Source organism: Notothenia rossii (genome assembly GCF_949606895.1).
Source record: "Notothenia rossii genome assembly, chromosome: 7".
Taxonomy (NCBI): domain Eukaryota; kingdom Metazoa; phylum Chordata; class Actinopteri; order Perciformes; family Nototheniidae; genus Notothenia; species Notothenia rossii.
Window position 1 is genome coordinate 72692116 of NC_136905.1, and position 13417 is coordinate 72705532.

The 13417-nt window shown below is 39.9% G+C and overlaps 1 protein-coding gene across 3 annotated transcripts in view; it reads right to left on the minus strand.

The window, feature by feature from the left end:
* Positions 1-5673: 5673 nt before the first annotated feature.
* Positions 5674-13417, minus strand: part of qkia (QKI, KH domain containing, RNA binding a) — a 70989-nt gene continuing 63245 nt past the window's right edge. For 2 of the 3 annotated variants that reach the window (XM_079692272.1, XM_079692270.1), the window contains exon 7: positions 5674-13129. In XM_079692272.1, coding sequence (XP_079548398.1) covers positions 13035-13129 — 95 coding nt within the window. In that variant the 3' untranslated portion in view covers positions 5674-13034. The remainder of the gene's footprint in view (positions 13130-13417) is intronic. The other variant, XM_079692271.1, reaches the window with a different exon arrangement.

Consider the following 13417-nt stretch of genomic DNA (forward strand, 5'->3'; position numbering starts at 1 on the left):
AAAACTGTCCTTCCTTATGTTTACACCCACCGCATGCCCAGATTAATTACAGACACACAGGAAGTACACATCCTGGGACAATGCATTCATCTGTCTCCCTGATCACACACACACACCAACACACACACGCTTAAGACAAGATAGCACCATGCTAATGTGAAATCGCTCCGTGCCTCTGGGATGTGGATGAGATTATGTGTGTGTGTATGTGTGTATGTGTGTATGTGTATGTGTATGTGTATGTGTATGTGTATGGGTGTGTGTGTGTGTGTGTGTGTGTGTGTGTGTGTGTGTGTGTGTGTGTGTGTGTGTGTGTGTGTGTGTGTGTGTGTGTGTGTGTGTGTGTGTGTGTCGGATGGCAGGAAGTTCATTACTGCCTTACCGCTCAGTTTGAGGCCACCCGGCACAGAGCAGCACACAGGTTCCTGAAAGGCATGCTGGGAGCTCAGCCTGAGAGGGAAACACACCCATGATGGAGGCCCCTCCTTAACAGTGGGCATATAACATAAACATGTAAGCATCAGAAAACAAAGATTCCCTTCCGCTGTTTCCACATTTGATATACATTATTAATCCTCGCTGTATTATTAAAGATCTCTGCGTTGCTGAGTTACACCTATGTAGTTTTGTTTAAATGACTCGAATTCAAACAGTTTTGATTTATAAATACTAAAACTTTAAACCCGCTTCTGTTTAAATCAAGTGTCTGAACACCACCTAACGGTGCACATGAAGAAAAGTGAAACTCATGAAGGAAGCTATGACTCTGTCTTCATGTTGGAGCATTATATTTTTCAGACTCCGAAGTGGGAAGGAAAACATATGAAGGGGGGAGGGGAGAAAACACCTTCTATATTTGAAACAGTCGAATGTATCTGTATAGCTGAGGCAGTGCCCTTACGTGTTGTGTGAGCCCGACGGCTGAGGTGTGAGAGTATGTGTGAGTGTGTGTGTGTGTGAGTGTGAGTGTGAGTGTGAGTGTGTGTGTGAGTGTGAGTGTGAGTGTGAGTGTGTGTGTGTGTGTGTGTGTGTGTGTGTGTGTGTGTGTGTGTGTGTGTGTGTGTGTGTGTGTGTGTGTGTGTGTGTGTGTGTGTGATTGAGTGCAAGGCCAGAGTGCAGCGAGACACAGGTGTATTAAATTGGGTCAGCATTTTCATTTCCCAGGGTGAACACACACACAGACACACTAACAGCATTGTGGTATTTTAAAGTGAACCCTGATGCACACACACTTGCACATATCATGCATAAAAGTGACACAGTATGCATGATGTATGCACACGCATATACAGTTCCCAGAGTAGAGGAGATATTCTTACACCTAGACAAATATACTCAGCCTATCAGACACAATAAAACCGGGGTTTCATAATGGATTCTATTGTGTGTGTGTGTATTTGTGTTTATGAGCGAGTTTGTGAAATATTGTTTACATGGCTTCCATGTCCAGTCTTCGAACCACAGGAGAGCCGGCTCAGAGAAACCTAAACTCCCTTCAAAGACCCCTGAGCTTCCATTAAAACAAAAACAAAGCTTGATTTTTGTGTGCTTTAGGGAGACCACCTTTCCTGTTCACCTTCACATCCCATAAGTCTATTTTAAAATCATGAACAGCAGAAGAAGAGTGGTAGTAATGGTGTGTTGCTGCTTCTATTGGTGATGCACTAAGTCTCTCAATATAATCACTCTCCACAACACCAGCAGATGGTTTCTGAATTTACATAGAGAAGAACTGTGAACAGGACGTTGCATGGTAATCAAAGTCAACATCATAGCTTTTTCATTTAAAAAATATTGGCCTATAGGGAGCCATCACTTTTTAACTGTTGTTGCAATTGGACTAAGGTAATTGTTCTATTTATATAGTTGTTGTTACTCTCTCTTGTTGTTGGCGGTGGGTCATAATGTTATGTGATGAAAAGGAAAGAGATTTAGGCCAATAAACATTTCACTTTCTGACATTTTAATGTACATTAATCTTCATCTTCTCAGACTGATGTCAGTTGATTTGCTGTGTTCATACAGAAATGTTTATACCACCAAAAAGTCCCTTATGCAGTTACCGCTGTGTGGAGTGTGGCTGCTTGGTTTTTTCCGAGTCAACAACCACATTTTATGACATTTAATATACATAGGCAGTGCCCACACACACACACACACGTTAGACATTTTCTGTCAGCATCAAGTGACACAGCGTGCCTGCACTATTCACAGCTGTCTGGATCAGTCAGTGGCCGGCAGCTGGACTGAGAGGAAGATTCATTGTTTGGTCCAAGCTGAGCAATGGGACTGATGGCTCGACAATTTGATTCCTCACAGTGACATTAGTGTGTCAGTGGTGACATGACGGACCAGGGACATGTCAACTGACCTGTCTGATTAGACATGGTTATGGACAAATCACTATAAACATGTCAAAATAGGAGTTTCCACTGATAGGAATACTTTGATTTAGGAGACCATTTGACCTATGACACATTATCAGATTTCCACTACACCCTAATGGTGTCCAAAAGAAGGAACAATAACGATATTGCTGCAATAGAAGATTAGAACAAATACAAAATACAATTAATAATATCAGATTTATTTTTCTCTCTTCCTTTGTGTGTGGGTCATTGAGGAAGGGAGACAGCAATAACAGAGACAGCAATAACAGAGAGAAAACTCAACATTTAAGGAGGAGCTGGATTATTTTAATATGTCAATCATCATCTCTGGTATAACGCAACAGCCCTTTTTGCAAATAACAAAGAGAAGCGAGAAATATCCTTAAGAGCTTTCCTTGGAAATTCAGAAACTCTTCAGAGGACATTACCAGCTATGCTTTACAACCCAGAGTGATGACTTACTGAAAGAGTCACAAAATGACTGTTACTCATTCCTGAAAGAGAGAAATTCTCCCTCTCTTTCTCTGATTGCTGTCTTTCTGTCTCACTCTCTCATTCTTTCTCACACACAATCTCAGTCGGCTGCAAACACAGAAAATCCAGCTGCTCGACTGTGTCACTCGGCGCAGGTGCCCAAATAACTACTGAGTTTCATTCATCAATCTAAGCTTCAAACCTGCAACAACTGCAAACTCTAAAACACACACACACACACACACAGAAAGAACAGCTGCACCGTGATGAATGCCCTACATTGATACCACAGGAAGCTGGTTCATCTGTCACTACTGATGCAACCCTTCCACTCTGCCCCTTCAAAACACACACACACACACACACACACACACACACACACACACACACACACACACACACACACACACACACACACACACACACACACACACACACACACACACACACACACACACACACACACACACACACACACACACACACGATCTTTCTCTGATTAGACTCCCAGCTGGTCTCTGCGACAAATGCTCCTTTGATGCGTCTTCCCGTGGGCCAGAGCCACCTCGCTTCCTGCATGACATTAAAGTCTCTTCCAGCTTTCCCCTCGCCAACCGTTCACTCCCCACTGTCCCAATCAGCATCAGCAGTCTTGTCCTCCAGCGAGAGGATGGGAGAAAAGAGAAAAGAGAGAGACGCAGAGGGAGGGTCCCTGTCCTTTTGGATTCTTTCCTGCAGTTTGTTAGCTAGACGTAATGAGACGTCCACTTCATAGGCCTATGTTTGTATTACTGCATCATAGAAAGGACTAGTTAAAGGTCCCCTATTATACTGTTTTTCATCAATATATTATAGTTCTCAGATATATACAAAACATGTCTCTGAAGTGTTTGGCTTGAAATACCCAACAGATCATGCATTGTAGCATCCCATAAACCTCTGTTTTCGGACCTGTTTCAAAAGTGCTGATTCTCTGTCTTTTACTTTAGATGAAAATAAGGAGCCCCTCCCCACGCCCCTCTGAGAGATATTTGGTTAAAAATTAAAGAACACAATGGTGCTCTAAGAGGAGATTCAGGTGATCAGGTGGGGGGTGTTACCTTGGTTGGTTATTGGCTATTGGTTACACAAGCATAATAAACATTGTGACATCACAAAGTGGCCAAAATCTGACCAGCTCATTTTCAGACAGGTTTTTATATAAATGGATCAGGACAAAAAGTGGCTTTTTTCCTGAAACTTTCAGAATCCCTTTACACAGAGGGGACACATATGTATTGTATTAAAGACATGAACAAGTGGATTTTGCAAAATAGGTGACCTTTAATGTACATCCACTTCGCTTTACTTCCACAGTTTGACTACACTTTGGGACGTAGGTTATCAGGAAGCCCCCATAATTATACTGGTGTAAATGGGAGACTGCACTGGCTCACCAGCAGGGGAGAAAGTGAGAGTTACCCACTGAAAAGGCAGGGTGTCTTTTATTTTATTGCACGTTTAAGAATTCTGTTACTTCCGCTGCTACATTTTCATGCATTTGACAGACTGAGTAACCCAGAGCTGACATTACGGGTTTGATAATTAGGCTAACTGTCTGGGATTATGTGTGGTAGCCTGCAGCAAACATCTCATACTGACACTGCAAAAAAAGGGAAGACACATTGATTGATTTGATTTACCATGTGCTTGCCATGAGCTGATTGAGTAGCAACACCCTTTTGCATCCAGATGGCTTATGTGAAATATCAAAATCCAGGAAAGATACCAGATTTAAAATGTAAATGCACAACTTTAGTCATTCGGTTTATGGGCTCACGTTTCTGTTTTCAGCTAGAATATTAAATATGTATTTAAAAAATAAAGGTTTAGATGATTAAGATTCTTACAAATGTACAGGCTATTTGGCTACTATTCCACTACTTCGACCATTACTGTTGATGGAAATGAGGATTTTTTTAACACTTATAATATCCTTACAAAACTAAAAACAAAATAATTCTGACCTTTTTAAAATCAATCTCCTAAAAACGTCTTGATGTTAAATGGAGAACATCAATTTGAGAATTTATTAGTGGAGGCATTAAACCTTACATTTTTAATACCATTTATGAAAATCTCGGTTGAAACTCTTCCTGTAAGAATAGTTTTATTGGATGTATGACAAAAAATGATTGTAATATAGCTTTATATGGATCTGGTGAACATGTTAACGATACAGCTCATTCAGTATGATCCACAGCTTTAGTGAGGAGAGTTGACCTCTGTGGTGAGTTTGTTCGGCAGGGACTCGAGGACACATAACTGGGAATCGTCAGCCTTTATTAAAAATAGATCGGTCTCTAAAATGTGGGAGTGTTCAGTTCGCAGAAGTAGTATGAACTCTTAACCTGATGTCAAACTAAGTCATGTCATTTTGTCGTGCATGACTGCTGGACGTGCAAAAACACAGACTGGACTAAACTGGTATGAAACTCTGACAGTGTTTGTTCCAGACGTTTAAAGATAGTTTAACGACTTCAGATAGAACCGGATTTAGAGCTGAACACCATCTCCAGACAGAAAGGTTTTGCTGTGACCCTTTCAGACAACATTTTACCACACTCGCTCATAAAATCCGAGAGGGCTCGATCTCACTTTGAGAGCTTAGACGAGAGCTATTTTTCCAGTGTTGAACTTTCACATTGTATTTCCTGCTAATGCAAGCGCACCTACCTTTAAAGTCACAGCAAATCCAAATAAATGATGTCCCCGATAAAGAAGCATGAGCGCAGAAGCAAAGGATCAGTCCAGGTAGAACAGTCAGAGGGAAGCTTGTAAATATGGTTCTTTATTGCACACATGACATTTGTTTTCCTTTTCTTTTGGTTTGAGCAACAAAAACTGGCATTACATGTTTTACACCCTACTCAAAATTCTCAGTCTAACCCTCTATAAAAACAAGGTAACACAAAACAAAATAAAGGCTACTTCACATAAAAACTTACAACTCCACAAAAAAGAAAATATCTCACAGATTTTAGTGCACCACTATATGGATGAGGAACTTACAATATATACCATACTAGTATAATTTTAGGAAAAAATGTATTATACTTTTTAATGCATACTTATCACAGTCAAAAAAATAAAGAAACACAAAAATCCAGTGGGGCTAAAAAATAATTCTGTATTTTGGTAGCATTTGCCCTTTAACCACCTGAGTGCTAAATCGCTGAGACCAATGCTGATTGGTTAACCTGCCGTTTAACTCATTGGAGGAATGTTTGTTAAACAGAACAGAAGAAAAATAAAAGATTGACAGGTGAGAAGGTAGTTAGTAGATAAATGCACTGAATGCCCTGCGACAGAGAGCAGCAGTATGGAGACAGGCTCACTGCGATCCTATTGGACGAACAGTTCTCAGGTGATCAGATTAAAAAACCAGGATCCATTAAACCAACGTTTAATGGTGGAAAACATCTGCGTTTCCAATGCTTGGTCAAACTTTCCCAGTTTGGATTTTAAAAAGTATTGTGCATTATGCTAAAAAAGCGTGGGCGTTTCTTTCTTTTTTGAATGCTTCACAAAAAGCTTTTGGCGAGATAAAGGATGACATAATTGGCACTTGATAAAGTACAAAAATATATAGTTCCCAATGATCGGGAAAAAGGCACTTTAATCACAGATGCGATATTTAAGGCAGTATTTGTGCTCTTTATAAAAGCTCAACTTATCGTATTTGTCATCAGCTTGGTGGTTGAGGCCTTTAAACCTCTGACATATAAAAGGCGAGGCTTTTGACAGCATAAATACTGTATTGAAGGATTTAATGGACGGATTTGAGCCTGAGTTGCTTACGGCACAGGGGAGCCGATCAAAAACATTAAAGGCCAATCCTACATTAATAAAATAAAAAAAGCTTTAGGCTGACAACACCAGATGTATAAAGGAGAAAAAAACTATTTAGGCTGGCTGCCAGTAATCCAATCTGTCTCTACTTGCTGGTGTTCAAGCAGGTGCTAAAGGGGAAAACACCCACTTTCAGATCAAAGTCACAAATATGTTAATTTCAGAGAGGAGAGAAATGTTAAGTTTGATGTAAGACACTTTTAATCCTTGTTCTTTGCTTGCTGAGACATGAAGAGAATTGCAGCAGTTAAGGCCAAGTTGGTTTTTGTTGTGCAGATTTAAAAAGGAGGAAAAAAACAAAGAAATAAATCTGGAGGCATCACTCAGTGGGTTAAAGTCATAATAGGGATTAATGAAGTTAATCTTTTGCTTGTGTGTCAGTGTCAATACCTTGAATTAGTGGAGGAGGGGGAAAAAAGCTGAATAGAGACAAGAGAGCTGAGTGAACCCAGGGACGAGAGCACTGACACAGGAGAAGAATGAACAACACACACTGGCAGTGTTTCAGACGGAAAACAATAAATACTAGCTAGTGGAAATCCGTATCGGCATTTTACACTGGAAGGAAGAGGAAGGTTGTTTGATCCCAAAGTACTTCATATTGGCATGGTGTACTGGTGTGTGTCTAAGCATTATGGGTGCTCCCAAATGGCCCAGTATTAGCCATTCTATCAATAAGCTGAATGGAGAGAAGTGCTCACCAAACAGGCAACAGCTGGGGATAACTGTAATGGCGCTATCCAGGCATAACAAGCCATGGAGAGAAAAGACTGGGGACAGCTTTAGGCTATCACACAACTCATCAATGTGTCTGTTGCAAATAACTCACTAAATCTACATGTGCTCATGAGAGGCTCTATACATAATTCACAGTTAAATTAATCCTTACGAGATGACTAATATGCAGCACAGATTAGAACGAGCCCTGCACAGAGTAATGCTTAGAGTTAGAGGACAATTTGTGTGCAGACAAAAATCACCCTTTTAATCCTGATGTGCTTTGTTGAGCTGACCCAGAAGACAACCATTGAACTTAAATAATGTGCGGTTTAAACCCCCCCTCCCTCCCTCCCTCCCTCCCAGACACTGTGACACTTCCTGTGGTCTCACGGGATCAGTGACACAGAAAGACAGGACAACTAACAAGAGAGTCACACAGCAGCGGTGTGACTGAGCGGGAAGTATGAAGAGTGTCAGCAGATTTCTCCAGCGGAGGTGAGAGTGCGTGAGCGGGAGTGAGGACGCTTATCAACTCGTGCAGTTTCCAGTTAGGTTGTGTGTGCATGTGTGTGTGTAGTTGAGCATATGTGCACAGTTGACTACTAGTGTGTGTGACTTTATGTATTGTGCGTGTCAATCAGTCAGTGTCAGTGGTGGCCAGTCACCAGGTTTAATGTGTTAGTCCGTGAACCAGACCAAGGTAATACATTCATGAAACTGGTTAAAAACACAAGACAAAATATCAGCAAGTTAGTAAAATTCTTACTAAGAATGTTTTATTAAAATAAATGCCAAGAGGTTAATAAGAAAAATAACAGCATACACCATGAAAACTAAATGCAAGCATGTAAAAATACTTATGACAAGAAACTAATAAAGTAGCTAATGAGTTAAACAAGCTGGGAATTGGCAAGAAAACAAAACCAAATATAACAGGGAAAAGGCAACACTCCCCACAAGAGACAGTTTTCAAGATGTAGAAGGACGGGGGAGGGGAGGAAGAGAGGGGATGTTTAGGGAAGAAAAAAGCTGCAGTGGGTTTCATAAAAAAAAAAAAAGCACTCAGAAACATGATTAATATACATATAAAATGAGATTAGAAAAATACATTATAAACCTGTAACAATGGCTGTTAATTACATTATTATACATGTAGTAGGCAGGCCAGAGAGATACGGTAGGTATAGAGTTCACCTTTCACCTGATGGACTTATCCAGCCTTTCACAATGACACAGCAAGTTGTAACATTGCAGAGGGATTTTTTTTTAATACTGTCAAATGCTGAATAGCCATCACTTGCTCCACTTTAATATTGCATTTCAATTTAAAATAATAACACTGAAAAAGAATAATTCATTGACCTTTCGGTGTAACAGCTTGATGAAAGAGCTATGAGTAGAAAAACAAACTGCCACGGGTAATATTGGGATCTGAAAACTCCTCGATGAGTTTATTTCACCTTCCAGCAATAAACTGTCAGTTGTTTCAATAACTGAAAACTATTTGGCTGTGAAATGGAGTTGCTCGTTTCATTATGCAGCATCTCACTCGTCCATTATAAATCTCGTGATTGTATTGATAGTTTGTTGTCAAGTTGACATGTGGAGATACGGACTGGACGCTTTCAGTTTTCGGCTGTTGAAACAACGGGGAAACACTCCCTCCTTTCCATTACCTTGAACGTTATGTATTTTCCTCGGCTCATGATCAAAACATGTTCTGGCAGACGACTGCTTGCTATTGGCAGTTCAATTTGTTCTAGGAAGTTAGTCACAGTCACCGTTAAAATCTAAATAAAAAGAGAACAAAACCTGCACATACAGCAGAGTAAAGGGCCATCAAGTAAAAGGAAAACAAAAAAATTATTTCAGGAAGACAAAACCATGGCACATTATTTAGCTGGTCAAAACGACTGCTAATCTTTTTGCATAGAATAAGTCGGGTAGCGCCACGGTACGGTGGGAGCTACCCTGCTCGACTATTCAGAGCGTGTAACACTAGCCATCCTCTCTGCGCCGTCTCGTGGGTGCTGGATATTATTGAACACAACTGGAATACTCAGGAAACAGAAACCACTGTTGATAAGGCACTTTGATTTGATCTTTTTAAAACTCTCTCCAGGGGTCTCGCTCTGATTCTCGCTAACCTTTCAACGGTTATGACTGTTTTGGTTTTCGTCTTCCGCTCCAATCATATCCAAGTAACAGCACTTTTTTTCCTCACCCACTCCATTTTTCTGTTTTCCCCCTACACTACTTTTTTTTTTATTAGATTTTTTCTGATTTTGTAAATGCAAGTAAAGTATCAAAAGCTAAAATTGCCAAAAATAGATTTTTAAATGTTTTTCTCTTCTCCAGCACCCTGTAAAATTATCTATTTTTTGATCTCTTCTGTATTTGTATATGCAATGACAGATATCTACATTTGTATATATTTATATATATATATATATTTATATATATATATATAAGACTTATGTATAAAGCAATTTGAACAGGCAGGCATGGCTTTCACATCCTATTTTTTCTTGAGAGTTGAACAAAAGATTGTGGGCTCAGGAGCGAGACTACGATCACGGGGGGGGAGGGGGGAGGGGACATTGTGGATGCGCTTTCGGAGGGTTCGTCATTTGTTCAAAATAAATGTTTCGCCACAAAAATATTCAACACTAACAAGTATTTTTCTTATTGGCGGGAAGGCTCAGATTATGCCCACCCTTATGTCCCAAACCGATGACTGGGGTTAGAAATAAAAGTATAATCAAATAAAGGCCAAATGTTGAGATGCGAAAATGAAGAACATGAAGGAACAAACACTCTTTTGGCAATGTGGCTGATGAAACAACTGAATATAGAAGCTTCATGACAAAAGCATTTATGTACAGAACTTCAAAGTGCCCTTCCCCCTAGCAATGTACTGTAATTGGGTAGCGTGTGGATTTAGTGTTAATTGCCTGCGTTCACCTCAGAAAAAATAGCATTAATGGGTCAAAACTCTTCTAACTGACTGGCTGTGAGCTCCAGCCGAAGGCAGGCACCACAAACTCACACCTTCCTAACTCTGAAACCACAAGAGAGGCCCTCTGTGAGGCAGATGCATAATTGCAGATATATAATTCATTGGAAAACCCTTTGGCTAAATATGCACACTTAATACTTTTTTTGTCTTTTCAATCACAGCTCAGCTAACTCATTGAGATATTTTTCTAAATACATCAGGCACTGTATAATGGATGTAGTGTGGATGGGGCGTAGCGATGGTCAGTAGCTAATAAGCTCTGCTCCAAAGTCCCCGAAGCCTCAGCACACCCTACTTTCATTGTAGTATTAATTAAAGACACACACACAGACCCATCAGCCCAACTAGTGACCTTCCCATCATGCCCCTCATCATATCTTATTACTGCTGCCTTCTTCAAACATAAGATTGCTTTTTGTTTTCCAGAGGAAATCACCTGCATCAGTTTGGCTTGTCAATTTCAGGCAAAGCTAATTAGTCAAATTTGAACAACAGAGAAACCAAAATCAAGTGAAAAAAAAAAAAAAGAGACAAGAAAAACACATAAATCATAAAAAGCTCTTTTTGCAATCATTTCAGCCATGCTTTTAAAAACAGACAAGAAGCTGTTTGGAGGGGCACACCCAGAATGTGTCAGCTCATAACTACATTTTAGAGCTCAACAACTGCACTACATGTGAAAAATGACAGAAATTAAACAAGTTAATGTGAGTGTGTGTTCTCTTTCCTTCTGTTTCTTTTTCTCTCCTTATAGGTGGGTGTTGGGACAGGGTGGGGCAGGAAGGGGGGCTTTTAATTGTGTTTCTGTTTAGAGGGAGGGGGTGATGTCATTACTCTGAAACCAAACGGTTTGCATCAAATAGATTGGTTCATTGAACTTTGATTCAAACAAGTGAGGTCACCAAATTAGAGTGATTAAAAGGAGGGTGGGCGGACAGGTGGGGGTCTTTATTGCTATATAATTCAGTGCAGATTTATGAGTAATATCACAAACACATCCACCCACTATATGATTCATGAAGAAAAAGAAAGAGAAAGAATGGGAATTGAACTCAATGAACAGAGGGAAAAAATGAATATTACACAGTTGTTGGGTTGGTTGTGTTTCTGTGAAGATTCTGCGTTGGTTTCTATGTTTTGTCAGTGTTAGGGTAACTGTATGGGCAGGCGCCTCTCTCTCTCTCTCTCTCTCTCTCTCTCTCTCACTTGCGTCCGAGAGACTAGCAAAAGGCAATTACCAGTTAACTGATCAGCAGGCAGGCTTGGGGCGGCTCGTCATTGGGTGAAGAGTTCAGAGGTCAGAAGGTCATGTGTTAGTTGCCGGTGGCGGCTAGGTGGTTAGAAACAAAAACAAAACAAACAGAAAAAAAAGATAGAAAGGATATTAGTGTCAGCAAGAAGAGACTGGAATGACATCATTTTAACAATAAAATGAATGCAATCTCTTATGTCGTCCCCTGCTCCTAATTCCCATGCCATGTGAGATGAACCCGGCTAATCTCATTATAATCATGACGCTGTCCCATCATGATGCCAACTTCTAAGCCCCCACCCTGAACCAGGAAGATTGGCGGTTTAATTTAAGCGCACATTGCCCCCAAAATCCAAACAGAAGCCAAGAGAGGTCGAACAGACAAACAGAATAAGAACAAAAATCTAGTGTTTTAGTGTCTTTAAAGTTGGAGTGCACGTTACAAACAGTGTGATTAGTAGTGAGGAGACTCACTAATGTTATGTGAGGGATAACTGTGACTAGTGTTACATGTGCAATGAATAGATGAATCGATGCTTTCCCGATTCTTTCTCTTTATTTAGCAGTATATTTTTTATATAATATAAATATACACAGGAACCATAAATACATTTGATATAAAATGCTCAAATATAAAAATGACAGTACCTCATGTACAACTGAAATGTTTAAATGTGTTTTTTTCAATCTATATGCAATACAGTGGAGAGAATGCAAGCTACCTCAGCTTATGTCTGTGTGTGTCTATCTTCCATAGAAAAATAAAATGCTAAATAAATTTAAATGTTCAAGGTGAAATGTTGCGCGGTAGCAGCAGTGCTACGTGTCTTCTGCCTACCAGGTCTCAGATACAGTATAGAAATGTTTCTCCTTTTGCTTTGCTCCTTATGAGCGACGGAGATAAATCATGTATGGGAACAAACCTGCTCCATTTTAGGCTCTAATCTCACATCAGAGGAATGTCATTATACATGCGGACGCTGCCTGCTAAATACTAGCTGTCCTGGTGTCACAGCTGCAAAAACCAAAAGCTGTTCAAATGACTTTTGCCTGAGCTTTGACATATACACCTTCCACATATACTGTATATGTTAAGTACTTAATGTAAACAAAATGTGCAGACCACAATCAACCATTTAGCTGGTGTGTGGGTGTATGGGGTGGGAGAGGTGGCAGGGGGAAAGGAAAACAAAATACAATACAGACGAGATACAAATTCCCAACTAAGGCATTGAGGCATAACAGGCATAATAATCATTGAAATTCATCAATCAATAGCAGAGTGTAGCTATAGGAGACTAAACTGACCTCTGTCAGCGGTCACAATCCTTTGGTAAGGATGGACCCGCGTGTCATGCCGTCTCACTTTAGAAGCCATTGCACCTAGATTGTAATAGGTCCACAAGGTTAGAAACCATTCACTTTGAGCAGGGGAAAAAAACAGTCATCTTTTACAGTAATAACATTCACATTTTTAACCATTAGCAAACTAATGCTTGAATACAATAATACACAGAATAGAACATAATACAGATTATATCACATGTACACACACCACACAGAGCTTTTCTTTTGCTTGTAAAAAATGCAGTAGAAAAAAAGACTACGCAATCATTTTTGGAGTTTTACTAGGTATTTAAAAATGCATAACTTAAGTAATAAAAATCCACA